The sequence below is a fragment of the Nerophis lumbriciformis genome, linkage group LG06 (genome assembly GCF_033978685.3).
Source record: "Nerophis lumbriciformis linkage group LG06, RoL_Nlum_v2.1, whole genome shotgun sequence".
Taxonomy (NCBI): domain Eukaryota; kingdom Metazoa; phylum Chordata; class Actinopteri; order Syngnathiformes; family Syngnathidae; genus Nerophis; species Nerophis lumbriciformis.
This window is the reverse complement of record NC_084553.2, coordinates 34,897,581-34,913,450: the sequence shown is the minus strand read 5'-3', so window position 1 is coordinate 34,913,450 and position 15,870 is coordinate 34,897,581. Positions and strand designations below refer to the sequence as shown.

Sequence of the window (15,870 nt, the reverse complement as noted above, 5' to 3'; positions counted from 1 at the left end):
CCTTCGTATTGTGAGGCAGACGCACTAAGCCCTCCACCACCGTGCTGCCCCTTCTTGAAAATGGCCTTGCAAATATATGTCTGCCACCTAATCAAAGTTTTGTTCTCCTTCTTTGTGGGTTACGGCACAACACTTCCTGCTTCCTGCTAAATTGCAACTTGTGATTGGATACTCACTTTGGACAGACAATTGAGTATCCAATCACAGTCTCGTTAACATCAGGCTACTTAGATACTGTCAACAACTTGTGATCTGATTGGCTATCGCAACTGTCTATCAACTGATCAACTGTATGTGTTCTCAAATTTATCCGCTAACGGTCCCGGTGAGTATCCAATCACAGGACGCGTAAATGTCATGTTCAACCTTAGGCCAGCTATAAGGCCTTACTGACAACAACTCGTGATCCGATTGGCTATCGCAATTATCCATCAACTGTATGTGCCCGTTCACTTACTGTGCACATACATTGTTTATTCTGAAGGCCCCGGGCAGATTTCGTACAGTATGGCAACATAAGCTAGCTGAATTCTGATTGGATAAAAAAAACTAACCTAAAAACAACAGCACTGGAACCAGCATAATATGACATGAAGAGAATATGAATACTTTTAGATATTTAGGGAAAGTAAATTAAAAAAATGACTTTTATCTTTAATTATGATCATGATTTCGGGTTATGTTAGGCCAGCAGAGAAGGCCTTGCTGGCCCTGACGGCACACCACTGTATCATACCTAAGTCAAACCAGTTTTTTTCTTACACAGTAATTATCCCTGCAGTATGGCTAGTAAATTACCTATTCAAATGAATCTTCAATGCACCCCTCTCATACTTGTGTGTCCAATCGTTGCAAAACCATTACATGTTGATTATGTTAATATAAATGTTGTTTGCTTCGGTATGGTCTTCAACCAGAGAGACAGCAGGAGTCCTATGCTGCCGGCTCGTTCGTCTCCCACTGACAGCAGCACAGAGCGGTCGCCAGATGACAGTGAAGATGGAGACTTCAGCCAAAGTAAATACACAGATATTAACAATATCATATTACCAGGCAGAACTTAAGAGTATATTTGGAGTGAGCCACTCCTTTAAAACCACAGGTACCACTATACCTTTCATCATCAGTAATTGTAGGGACTTCAGACCAGGACTGCTAATGAGATGTTTTTTTTTTACCAGTCAAACACACCCTTTCCCTTTCTATGATGACCACACACATCCAAGCAGAGAAAACCACCTCTGACCTTTACAACTTCCCCTCATTGAGATTTATCTCGACAGAAATAAAACACACTCCCACTTTTAACCCTACAATAATTATTACCTTCAAACAGACATAATTACTGCCTATAAAATACAAGTCCGTGTACTTATTAAATTGTTTTATACCATGTTCCAGTGAAGTCGGAGAAAGTGAACAACGGCACTGGGACAAATTCACCACCAGGCCAGAGAACCGTGGGCTCACCAGACTATATTAAGACTAACCGGAGCCTCAGGAGGCTGTGGGGGAAGTAAGTGTTGACAAATGCTTCATTATGCATCAAAGCACTAAAGGTCTAAACCAGTGTTTATTAACCATAGGGCAAGGGTACAATGCTAAAATGTATGTTTCTCAGCTGTGGTTCGTATGGGCCACAGCGGTACTCAATTGTAATACACTTTTCCACCACCAATGGCAGTAACGACAAGCTCAAACAAACAGAAGAAGTCTGGAGCTCTTAAGCGCAAAAAATATGACTAAAGTGGTGAAGCTGTATCCACGTTTGCACTTAATTTTTATTGGCAGTTTACTTAAAAAAAAACATATTACCGGTAATCATTAATATTGTTTATTGTAGCACAACATAATTGTATGTACATTTGTTTTATTTATTTGAGTCCCGACATATGCAGTATATTTGGTTAATACTTATTTTTCTATCAGCCTGACCTAAGCCTAAGGTTTATGTGTTATATAAATAATAATCTTTGTGATTAACATCTGGGATAGGCACCATATCATCTGACAAGGTTTATCCTGTTAAACTTTTAAGTAGGTTAAATATAATTATTGAATACAAATAAATTCAAGAACAAGGTTACTACTTCAGTGTTAATATTTGAGTAGGCCCGGAAAGTGGAAAAGTTGGGCCCCGGGGTCAAAAATGTTAAGAACCCCTGGACTAAATTATACGGGTTTGCATATATTAAAACATGTGCAAATTTAATAACACACGCAAAGCTAATCTACTAAACTTGTGTGCTGAGGATTGTGTCTTTTAAGTGAGCAAAATAGAGAGTCCAATCCATTAAGCGTTTGTCTTGACATATATGCAGAATATATGCTGCTTATCAGAATGCCCATAATGCTGGGAAGAGGAAATGCAGATATAAACATTTAGCACATGCAGTGTGATTTATCAATACTCAAATTGTCTGTTTTTGCATCTATATTTAGTATGTTTGAAAGGTAAGCGCAAACTGGCACTAAAAAAATTCATTGTGAGGAAGATACCAGTGCAATGATAGATATGCGTGTCAACATGAAAATAAAAAAAAATATTGAGATTATCTATTCAGAATATAGATAGTACTTTATTGATTCCTTCAGGAGAGTTCCCTCAGGAAAATTAAAATTCCAGCAGCAGTGTACACAATTGAGATCGAATTTAAAAAGTAAAAATTAAATAATGGGGGTATAAATGGAAACAAAATAGAAAAATATTACAATAGAATAAAGATAAAAAGCAACAATGAGAATAAAAATATAACAGTAAAATAAGAATATAACAAGAGAAACTAGGCAGTAGTGTCCATGTTATGAAAAATTATTGCACTGTTATTGTTTTGCATCCTCTGTCATCCTAGTACCCTTTAAAGGGCACTCCCCCCAGAAATGACATGATATAGGTTTATAACCGCTGGATGATTTAAGAGGCTGATGAAATTGTATCAAATTGATACGTTTTGATGTTTTTTTTAATGACGTTTGTTTTTTTCATATAGGACAGTGGTTCTCAAACTTTTTTCACCAAGTACCCCCACTGAAAACACTTGGCTTTCCAAGTACCACCGTAATGACCAACATTAATATGCAGTGGTGTAGTAGGCCTATGCATTCATTAAAAACAAGACAGAGGTTTTATATACCAAGTATATTTGATAGTTGTGGCTACTGTAACATTACACACAGTTTGAACAGTAACACTATCTTTGAATATTTAAATAAGTGATCCTTTGGCGTACCACTAGAAGGAGCTCGCGTACCACTAGTGGTACATGTACCACAGTTTGAGAATCACTGCTATAGGAGATACATACAATATATAATATGCATGTTCTATATACAACACTCTGGGGCATACCTGAGCCCACCTTTGGCATGCTAAAATAGATTTAGTTGTGTAGCTAGCGCTACTATGTTAGCCCAAAAAAAGGTGAAACAGATTGTACTTGTGTGCTGCATGTTCCACAACATAGCAAAACACTGCAGGCTAAAGCATATGATGCAATGGGTGTGCAGTTGGCCTAAAGGAGTGTCTCGATGGTGACACCCAATACAACTTTTGTACTTCAATTGTGCATGCAGTCTTAGTAAATCATCCGAAACACGACCACTATCAGTACACACAATTGTATAGTTTACACACAATTTAGCAGATGTTATTTAGGATATTCGTACATCTGGCCTATAATGTTTGATATTGACTGTGTTGATATTCTGTGAGTGGAGGTATCAACATTTAGTTTTGTGGTGAGAAGCTTGCATTCACTTGTTTGTCAGTATTGACAGATGAAGATTTTTTTGCGAACAGAGAGAAACTCAGCTATAGTCAGTTATCATGATCACTAAGGAAATAATAAACATATTGTCATATTAATCTAGAGCAGTGAACTTTTTGTCAGTTAAGTAACTCTGTGGAATATTCTTTGTCAGCCTACCCTACCAGAGAAAATATTTTATGTTGGAAAAATTGTGTAACATAAAAAGCTGTAGTGTCAAGTACAAAATATAATAATAATAATAATCAGAAATAAGCTGTATTGACTAACTATATTTAACATACAAATAATTTGACTTGGTAGATTATGCTCTTCGTTCAATTCAAGAAACACAGAAAAGCGTAATATAAATAATAATGATAAAAATAATATATTTATTTTACAAAGCAACTTTCAAGGCACTAAAGGTCACCATAGGCAATTTAAAAGCAAATCAAAAATTACAATCAAACACAGTTTAAAGATGAAGGTGAAAGTTATTACATAAATCCTCCAAGTCTTGTTATTATTATTATTATTAGTAGTAGTACATTAATAATTGTATTATTAGTATTATTATTATCATTGTGCAAAACAATGCTTATCCTTCATGGTCTTGTTTGAAATACTTGGAAATAAAAATACATATAGTAAGTTTAATTGTACACAAAAAATTAATTAACTCAACAGTAAATGCAATGACTTGCATATGAAATAATTATCAACTTAAAGTGCCGCGACCCCGTAAGGGATGGAAGTGCCCTCATCCGAGATTATACCAAAGTTCTGTCCCTAAATACAATTAAATATTGAAAATCTTGAATTAAAATGTATTTTCTGGATGTTTTTTGTTTCCGTTACAATAAACCTACCATTAAAAAAAACAATGTACTTTCCACAACTTCACAACTGTAGTTGAGCAAATACTTTATCTTAAACAGTGGTTCTCAAACTTTTTTCCACCAAATACCACGTTAAAAAACACCAGGCTCTACAAGTTCCACCATAATGACCAACAATAAAATGCAGTACCGTAGTAGGCTTAAATATTCATAAAAAACAAGGCAAATGTTATATTCACAAGTAATATATTTGGCCACTGTAAAAATACACACAGTTTGAACAATATCACTGTGTTGAATATTTAATTATGTGATACCTTGGCATAACACTAGATGGAGCCTGCATATCACTAGTGTGAGTTTGAAAATCACTGATCAAGAGGAACAGGGGTTAGTGCATGTGCCTCACAATAGGAAGGTCCTGAGTTCAATCCCGGGCTTGGGATCTTTCTGTGTGGAGTTTGTATGTTCTTCCTGTGATTGCGTGGGTTCCCTCCGGGTACTCCAGCTTCCTCCCACCCCCAAAAACATGCACCTGGGGATAGGTTGATTGGCAACACTAAATTGACCCTAGTGTGTGAATGTTGTCTATCTATCTGTGTTGGCCCTGTGATGAGGTGGCGACTTGTCCAGGGTGTACCCCGCCTTCCAGCCGAATGCAGCTGAGATAGGCTCCAGCACCCCCCGAGACCCCGAAAGAGACAAGCGGTAGAAAATGGATGGATGAATGGATGATCTAGAGTGCAAACACATACATATTCTTCAACATCTATTTCAATCAAAAGTCAAACAATTTACAAGATGAAACTTGAGCATCAATATCCCAATGTTACTGCTCTAATTCAGCTAAATAGGTTTTATTCAGTCACATGACTTTCGAACGGAAGTAAACAACATTATTTTGTTTTCGGCCACCAAACCAACATGGCTACTGTGCAGCAAACAGAGTGCAAACTAATATATCTGAGTATGCAAGGGGCCTAGATCTTCCCCACTAAAAGCAGAAGCAAAAAATCAAATTATGCAATGGAATATATTCATATACGTTATCAAAAAAAGATTTGTCGAGTGATCTCAAGGACTATCTGTCGGTCACGTTCCCAGACATGTAGAACTATCTGGTGCGCCAGATGTCATTCTACACGGCAAGACAGATAAAATATTTGGAAAAGCATTAAGGCCTACAACTTCTTTGTGTGCGGTCGGGTCAAGGAAATTGCTATCAAGACTCCCGGAAAAATCAAGCATCCTTTTTGCTCGGGTAGTGTTGTGTTTAATGCTTTAACTTCGCATCTACAGCCATGTTTGTTGCCTTGTTGTTGTTGTACGCGCCGTTTACGAGTACACATGTTTTCCCCGTCTTTATGAAAATATAACTACAGATGTCAACATGTATGTGCTGAAAGCTTCATTTATGATTGCTGCCTTTGGTAAGGCCTCTTTTAGGTTTTACTCATATTTGATTTATTTAGTTTAGACTCGCCAAGTTGGTGGTTTGCAAAAATATGTTGTAAAAACTCTGAAACAAGATAAAATACAAATAATATTAAGATCATACTCATATGGGAAATACAAAACGTTAAAAGGCTCCACCTACTGCTATTTCTTTTTAGAATGTAAGATAGTTGACTATTGTTTGTTTTGATATACCATGAGGCAATAGGCCATTGCTGCTGTTTGTTTGAATGTATGGTTACCTCTTGGCAGCTGCTACCTGTGGAAAAAGATATTTCAGCACAATGATACTTGACAGCTTGAAACTGTTTTTAACAAAGTAGTGAATAAAAAATGTTCCATGATTTTTTTTTTTTTTTTTTTACAGTTTCAATCATGGTATCAAATCAGTATCAGGAACCGTTAGGGATGGGAATCGAAAATCAGTTCAAACAAACCTTTAACGAAGTGATCACTGCCAACTTGTGCATTCTTTTATCTCTGCTCTCTTGGACTGGAGTGCGTGCCCATTTTTTCGTTGTCTTTCATAAAAACTTCACATCTTTCGCCCTTCTTGATGACCTCTCAAGGAACTCTTAAAAAAGCTTGTATCCTTTTCGCGATTTCAACGGTTCCAACAGTCTAAAACAACGCAAGCATAGGTAATTTTTCTGCAAGAAAGGCTAAATGCCGCCCAGAACGCTTTGACAACAGACTCACACTGGCGCACCACTTTAAGTTTTGCATAGTGAATGAGCCGGACATGACGTCAGGTGAATACAACCCATAAGAGCAGTGACAATAAAACCACATCGTCATTGACTTCCAATAGAGCAGCCTCCTGCTGGTCATTGAGTGTTATCTTTTTTATTTTAACTTTCTGACAATTACTGTAACAAAAGGATTTAGCCTTTACCTTACTGTCAATGCAGACTTCGAAGAACACATTCTGGAGGAACACAAGCATCGGACTCAGATGCTGGACCTTTCACAAGAGGGGGTTTCCGTGCCACAGCAGGAGCCAGACTGACTCGCACCCCTGAGTCTCAAAACTCTGTATGGTAGGAGTCTACAACCGAACTACTACTGAAATCATTGTAGACAAATTCATGTATCATTTATTTGCTTCTTTTCCTGTCAGTGACATGAATCTGCCATTCAGCCAGTGGAGTAGGGATCAAGTGTGCAGCTGGTTGGAGGACTATGGACTGGGCCAGTATGTCAACCTGACTAGGCAGTGGGTTGAAAGTGGACAGACACTAATTGCTGCCACGCCTCAGGATCTTGAGAAGGTTAACTATTAAAAGTTTTAGCTCGAATACACTATATGAAATAAAACACCTTTAAGATAGACTGATTTACTTTGAGGAAATGTGTTATTGCGACCTTAGGAGATGGGAATGAAGCATCCTCTGCACAGGAAGAAACTGCAGTTGGCTTTGAGGGCATTTACCAATAAAGTATCGGAGAAGTCAGCAACCCTGGACCACATCTGGGTTACCCGTACGTCTACTCCTGATATGTTCTTATTTACACGATAAAAAAATGACTTATCACACAAGTGGTAGTCCTCAAAACACACAAGGACCCAGATAAACTTTATTGTTGACTCTCATATAGGATGGCTGGATGATATTGGCTTGCCTCAGTATAAAGACCAGTTCCATGAAGCTCGTGTAGACGGCCGCGTGATACAATACCTTACTGTGGTAGGACAGATTTCCAATTTTGTTAAGAACATGCGTGTGCATATTTACAGTATATGAAGCTCATGTTGTGTGTAATGTTTATGTCTTCAGAATGACCTCTTGAGCCTAAAGGTGACCAGTCAGCTTCATCATCTTAGCATTAAATGTGCCATCCACGTCCTCCACGCTAACAAGTTCAACCCCCACTGCCTACGCCGCAGACCAGGGGAAGAGGTAATCAAAGTTGGATAGATGTTTTGGGTTTTTTTTCAATTAAAATGGATGGATGGAAGATTTAACATTAATGTCAATATTATTAATAAATTGTTACTATTGGGATAATACACCCTCGCAACCCCGAGACGGACAAGCGGTAGAAATGGATGGATGGCTGGACAGAGCAAGTCAACCTGAAATACACTTAGTGCCCACAAGATGGAAACAAGCACACATATATAGGTTTTTCTTAGACTAGTTATTCTACCACACAGGTCATAAACCCATCCAGCACATTTTTATTGCTTCTCCCTCTTGGGGTTGGAGGGCACAAGGCAGGGTACACTCTTAACAAGTCGCCTCCTCATCGCAGGGCCAACACAGAAAAACAGCCATTCGCCATCTAAGACAATTTGTCACACACCAGGGGGTTGGTTGTCACATTGTTATTTTATTGGAAAAAGAAGGTACAAAAGCAGACCTAAATTCCTCAAACCTTTCAAGAATACTCCGACACAAATTCTGATTTGCACTTTTGGCCTTGTACATTTCTAATATAGCTGTCTTTAATTATAATTTCATTTATTTACAAATATGATTGTGAATGGTCTCAGCAACTTTAGACAAAACATTTGAAACATCCTAATACGACCCCTTTAAACAATAAACGTGATAATAGCCTAATAACAGCTCATATACGTTCTTCTATAACTCGTTTTGATGGAGGGCCACGTTGCAGTTATCGATGCCCTCAATAAGCCGCTTGTAACAGTCGATATATAAGAACAATTGTCTCATATTTTTATTCAAGGGGAAACTGCACTTATTTTTTAAATTGTGCCTAACGTTTACAATTATTATGAAAGACATGACGGCGGATGTACTTTTTAATGCATTCTTAACAAAAGTCTGCTTACAATGGAGCCTATGGTAGTCGCTCGATTCTTCCTATAAAGCCCTTAAAAACATTCATTGTAACCTTGCTGTAATTATATATCTAATGTAATAACAGGCACATTTATAATAACATTAAATATTTACATATTTTGCTCACTTCAAGCATACGCGGGGCAATAATTTCAGAAACGCATCACAACATTCTTTTTCTTTTTTTAACATCACTGATTATTATTCACTGCAGACTTTATGAGAGCCAACAAAACAAAATAAAATATCACTTACTGTACAAGGTCTGCTCTAAATAGTATGATGGCTATGATGTTCATATATTCCCATTTAGAAGAAGAAGGACTCATAATCCTCGTGAAGAAACAAGGGGTGGAACCAATTGTCTATTCGTGTCGTTCTCGCCATTTATGTGTCTAAATGGGCTGTCAAGGTGTACCAACTTGTCGGAATACGTCCTCATCCTTTGACTATCCAGGTGATGCGCATGATTTTTGATCCACAATAAAGTTTGATGAGCAAGGAAGTGAGGAAGCAGCTCATCAGTTGATCATGCCAACATTGTCACACACGCTCGTAGTACTTTTATTTACGAGTTAGAATAGAATAAAAAAACTCTGTCGTTATGTCTTTTATAATAATTGTGAACTATAGGGAAAATTCCAAAAAAGTGCAGTTCGGCTTTAATTATTATAGACAACTATGATTGGAAATCATAAGACTATCATCCATCCCATCCATGTTCTACCGCTTATTCCCTTCGGGGTCGCGGGGGGCGCTGGAGCCTATCTCAGCTACAATCGAGCGGAAGGCGGGGTACACCCTGGACAAGTCGCCACCTCATCGCAGGGCCAACACAGATAGACAGACAACAATCACACTCACATTCACACACTAGGGCCAATTTAGTGTTGCCAATCAACCTATCCCCAGGTGCATGTCTTTGGAGGTGGGAGGAAGCCGGAGTACCCGGAGGGAACCCACGCAGTCACGGGGAGAACATGCAAACTCCACACAGAAAGATCCCGAGCCCGGGATTGAACCCCAGACTACTCAGGACCTTCGTATTGTGAGGCAGATGCACTAACCCCTCTACCACCGTGCTGCCCCCATAAGACTATCAGTGGTACTTTAACTTTAAGTCCATGTGACAAGCAGATATTCAAGTATTTGTTTATATTAATCAAAACCTTTTTGAAATCTAAATTGACCCTACAAAGTGAATGTGAGTGTGAATCTTGTCTGTCTATTTGTGTTGGCCCTGCGATGAGCTGGCAAATTGCACAGGGTGTACGCCACCTTCCGCATGAGTGCAGCTGGATAGGCTCAGAAGGTATAGTAAGGTATCTTTATAACTAGTCTAATTAATCAACACAATTTATACAGAATAAATAAGAAGAAAAGGGGTGTCCATACTTTTTTCACCAGGGCCCCATACTAACAAGTCAAAGCATGCGTCGGCCATTTTTATATTTTTGATTGTGTGAAAAAAAATACTAAAAACATATCCATCCATCCATTTTCTACCGCTTATTCCCTTTGGGGTCGCGGGGGGCGCTGGAGCCTATCACAGCTACAATCGGGCGGAAGGCGGGGTACACCCTGGACAAGTCGCCACCTCATCGCAGATACTATATATAAATATTTTAAGACATCATTGTTGTGACAGGTTTGTGTTACTGGTTACAGGTATTGTTTTAAAATGTAAGTTTTTTCTCATTATATTGCAGTTTTTTTTAATGTTTTTTCTTACATTTTTACTGCTTCTCTCTTCTTGTTTTTTTTTAAAATACTGTGGCCCAACAAAACCTAATCTGTGGGCCACACATGGCCCCCGAAACATACCTAAAGTAGGGTTCACCCTTTCCAGCTCTCCATAAGTTTGGGGATCCTTGGCCTGGCAAATGTTGAATATCCCTGGTTTAAAATAGATTTTTTCTGTCAGAATTGAACAATTTAGCCAAAAGGATGTGCTTTATTAACACACAGTATTTCCAGGCTTTCATGGGCAACATAAAATGATGTGGCGGGCCAGATCCCACAGGCCTTGAGTTTAACACCTGTGTTTTATAAGATGAATAGACACACACTTCCTCATACAATCATTTTGTTGTTGTTGTTGTTTTTTTTGTTTGAAGAAGCAGCCTTCTCCCTCAGAGGTGGTGCAGTGGTCAAACCACCGTGTGATGGAGTGGCTTCGAGCTGTTGATCTTGCAGAGTATGCACCTAACCTTCGGGGTAGTGGTGTCCATGGTGGACTGATTGTGAGTCATGCATGTTAAAGTGTAAACAATCACTCGCGCTTATGACTCAGGCTTAACACTAAGTGCGTCTGTAGATCCTGGAGCCTCGCTTCAGCCCAGAGACGTTGGCCCTGCTGCTAAATATTCCTCCACAGAAGACTTTGCTACGACGCCACCTGGCCATGGCGTTCGCTACTCTGGTCGGGGCTCAGGCCACGCAGGAGAAGAGAGAGTACGGCAATGCTACAGGCCACATGCCCCTCACTACCACAGCTAAAGTGAAGGTAAAGTTATCGACAAGAGACGACGTTGAAAAAAAAACGCTTATACTGTTTAACAAAAATAAGGTTTTAAAATCCAGACAAAATATTAATTTCAATAGACACATTTAATTTTAAGGGGAGAGAAGTGACAATATAAAGTCTTGACATTTTGAATGAGTCATTAACATTACATGAATTCTTTAAAAAAAAAAAAAGGTATATAATTAGTACAAGATGAGTGATACAAACTAATTTAAACAAATTCCAAGTGACAGATTATTGTAAAATAATACTTAAAAATATAAGGTATTTATTTACATTTGAATGCCCTAAAAATAAGTAACTAAAACCATAATATTTGCATAAGCTTTGAAAAAACAAAAAGCGTTTACAATGTATGAGATCTTTTATTTTATTTTTTTAAATGAATTCACTTTTTTGGGTTAAAAAATCCACACACTGCAGTGTGAGCAAGATCTTCTATAAGAAGCGAACCAAATAAGGTAAGCGTCTCATTCTTAACACAAGTGATAATCATATTTTTAATGTGATACTATTTTATTTGTACTAGTGGAATTTAAAATCTACTACATCCATTGTCTTAATGCACTTATAAATCAATTATTGTGTTCTCACAATTGCTGTGATATTTAGCACGTGACATTATATATATATTGCATATATGTATATATATGTATATATATATATATACTTTATATACACATATATATACTGCATATATGTATGTATATATATATATATATATATATATATATATATATATATATATATATATATATATATATATATATATATATATATATATATATATATATATATATATATATATACTGTATACATACATATGTGGGGGGCTGTGAAACTTTGGGCACCACATGATTCGATCCGATTCTTGGGGGGTAACGTTTCGATTCAGAATTGATTCACGATTCAAAACGATTCTCGATTCAAAATGTATACTTTTTTAATAACATTGGATGCCGGTTCTATGATTAACTACATTCCTCTATAAAATAGATAAACAACTCTGATCAATTTCTATATTACTTAAAAGAAAACTGGTTTTGTTGAATAAAATGCTTCCCAAACATTGAATAAAGTCCATATTTACTCCCGCTTGTCCGTCTCGGGATCACGGGGGTGACTGGAGCCTATTCCAGCTGCATTCGGGCAGAAGGCGGGGTACACCATGGACAAGTCGCCACCTCATCGCAGGGCCAACACAGATAGACAGACAACATTCACACACTGTCTGTGTTTTTCTCACTACGATAGGGCAAAACTATCCTTGCCGAAACACACCTTTCTGGTTTTTGGAGTATAAATACTTTATGTTTTGGCACCAGCCGCTGGACTAGATCTGGCCAATCTAAGTCTATGAAGCCTACTCGGATGAGCGGCAAAACGTCTTCTAAGACAAACCAAACAGTCCAGTTGCAATCGATTGAATGCCCTGAGATGACAATAACCTGGATGAATGAGAACATTCATAGACATATATATATATATATATATATATATATATATATATATACATATATATATATATATATATATATATATATATATATATATATATATGCTCTACACCCACATAATGAGCACTGTTTTACAGAAATCCATCCTATGCTGTGTGTGTGTGTATATATATATATATATATATATATATATATATATATATATATATATATATATATATATATATTATTATTTTTTTCCATCCATCCATTTTGTACCGCTTATCCCTCTCCGGGTCTTGGGAAGGCAGGGGCCTATCCCAACTGCAATTAGGCAGAAGGCAGAATACACCCTGGATAAGTTGCCACCTCATCGCAGGGTTATCGTTTATTTCAGCAAAATAATAAAATGTTCTTATCAAAATATATTATTTTGTGACTTTTCTGTTGTAGTTGTATCAATTTTCTTCCAATAAATGTATTTTATTTTCAACTTGGCCCTACATACTGTAATGCACAGGTATTAAACTAATCTTTGTATGTGGCCAGCAGAAGCCTGGACATAATATGCCTCAATAAAGTACTTTATCTATCTCCATTTTAACAGAACAAATATATGTGCTGTACCGCATACTTTAATATTATCTAATAATAACAAATATTATAGTATGATATATAAAAAAAAAAAAAATTGTTAAAATAAAAAAAAATACTTAAATATCTGCTTGAATTATGATTTCAAAGCAATTTACCTATCAAATGATACACTGTAAAAATGTCAATCAATTTTACAGCAAAAAACTGGCAGCTCAGTCACCAGAATTTTACTGTAAAAAAGACAATGGTGCCATTTTTCTATATACAGTGAAGCACTGTAAAAACAACAATGCCAGTTGTCAGAATTGTACCCCCCAAGCTGTACTGTTTTTCCATTTACAAAAATATGCTGTTAAAACCCACCCCCAAAAAACACCGCAAATTTTACGGTAAGAGTGAGCTGTCAGATTGTTTGCGCTAATTCTGCCCACGTTTTTTACATTTTAGTTTAAAAATGTATTATTAATATATATATATATGTATATATATATATATATATATATATATATATATATATATATATATATATATATATATATATATATATATATATATATATACTCCTTTATATTTTAATATTATTCACTGTTACAAGCGGCCGTGCTCTAATGTATTCTATCATATAATCCAATTTAAATATGAATGAAATAATAGAGAAATGAAGTAAAATGATGGTGTTTTTTCTTGTGTGTGCTCCAGCCCAAGAAACTCGGCTTCACCCAGTTCAGCCACCTCAGGAAAAGGAAACCTGACGAGTCAGCAGACTACATCTGCCCAATAGAGGGAGGAGCTCTCAGCTTCAAAGGAGTTTCTCGTCTGCCTTCCGCAGCTCTCCGGGACATCAGCCCCAACTTGGACAGACAGCCCAAAAAGCAGGAGCAGAGCGAGGGAAACACGTGGCTGACCCCCACTAACAGCCATTAAAAATGAAGACATGCGCTCTAAAAGAGTTTTTTGATGATGTTCTGGAATCCAAAAATTATATTTATGACTTCCATCGTTTTTGAAGGAGTGATGTTTGAATTGTTAAAGGGACTGTTTGCAACCTTTACGCCGTTGCCTAGAGGGCGCTAACTTTCTGAAGTGTTGTAAGCATTACCGTATTTTTCGGAGTATAAGTCGCTCCGGAGTATAAGTCGCACCGGCCGAAAATGCATAATAAAGAAGGAAAAAAACATATATAAGTCGCACTGGAATATAAGTCGCATTTTTTGGGGAACTGTATTTGATAAAACCCAACACTAAGAATAGATATTTGAAAGGCAATTTAAAATAAATAAAGAATAGTGAACAACAGGCTGAATAAGTGTATGTTATATGAGGCATAAATAACAAACTGAGAACGTGCCTGGTATGTTAACGTAACATATTATGGTAAGAGTCATTCAAATAACTATAACATATAGAACATGCTATACGTTTACCAAACAATCTGTCACTCCTAATCGCCAAATCCGATGAAATCTTATACGTCTAGTCTCTTACGTGAATGAGCTAAATAATATTATGTGATATTTTACGGTAATGTGTTAATAATTTCACACATAAGTCGCTCCTGAGTATAAGTCACACCCCCGGCCAAACTATGAAAAAAAACTGCGACTTATAGTCCGAAAAATACGGTATATCCTGCCCTTGTCGACTTTAAGCATGTAAACTACGCCCCACATAAGTTGGGTCGATGCTTTTATGTACACTATGCGCACGCGATGCCAGCGTGTACATGTGCATGAGACAGCTTTGGTTAGTTGGTGGTGTTTTTATTGTTTTGTTTTTTTTGAAAACATTTTACTTTGAGCAGGTTGCAGGCAGCCCCTTTAAGTAAAAGCTGCTCTTTGCATTCCTTTTGCATTTATTCCAAGGCTTTCCCTTTGCCACTTTGTAGGAGTGCATCCGTATGATCTACAGTATTTCTACAGAGATGAAATGGTGCTCTTTTATGATACAGTAGCGGATTCAACGCAACACTTTAACATAATGACAGTCACTTTTTTTAATCACATTGTTACATAATCTTCAACTCACAAGTTTTTAAATTCTCGCAGTTTCAAAGGTCTTGTCCAAATCACATAGATATCCTTACCTCATGTACCTTCTTCATATATTTACTGCTGTAAATAATAAATTATTGCAATACCGTTCCGTTGGTGCCAAGCAATTTGTACGTTGGGTGTTGCAGTTTTGCTTGAATTTTTGTTGTTAAATTCTGTGCAGCACACAATTATTAATTATTCGGATGCTGGCTGTTTACATGCACAAGAAATGAAAAAGCAAGGTCAGACGTAAATTATGTTGACGGACCTGTACTATGTTCATCTATAATTAGTTTGATACTTTTACATGGAACTAATCCAAGCATGCCTTTACTGCACTTGCAAACACTTTTCTCACTAAGTTGGAATCATAAAATTGAGCAGACTATTTTGGCACGATAGAAGACCTTTATTGTTAACAAAT

General features: G+C 37.0%; 1 protein-coding gene across 3 annotated transcripts in view; it reads left to right on the top strand.

Moving 5' to 3' along the window:
* ppfibp2a (PPFIA binding protein 2a) overlaps positions 1-15,551 on the top strand; it is a 44,239-nt gene extending 28,688 nt beyond the window's left edge. For 2 of the 3 annotated variants that reach the window (XM_061964204.2, XM_061964206.2), the window contains 10 exons: positions 918-1,017; positions 1,402-1,516; positions 6,955-7,083; positions 7,164-7,314; positions 7,414-7,525; positions 7,643-7,731; positions 7,822-7,944; positions 10,971-11,096; positions 11,171-11,359; positions 14,113-15,551. In XM_061964204.2, the coding sequence (XP_061820188.1) occupies positions 918-1,017; positions 1,402-1,516; positions 6,955-7,083; positions 7,164-7,314; positions 7,414-7,525; positions 7,643-7,731; positions 7,822-7,944; positions 10,971-11,096; positions 11,171-11,359; positions 14,113-14,337 (1,359 nt within the window). In that variant the 3' untranslated portion in view covers positions 14,338-15,551. The remainder of the gene's footprint in view (positions 1-917; positions 1,018-1,401; positions 1,517-6,954; positions 7,084-7,163; positions 7,315-7,413; positions 7,526-7,642; positions 7,732-7,821; positions 7,945-10,970; positions 11,097-11,170; positions 11,360-14,112) is intronic. The other variant, XM_061964205.2, reaches the window with a different exon arrangement.
* Positions 15,552-15,870: the final 319 nt, after the last annotated feature.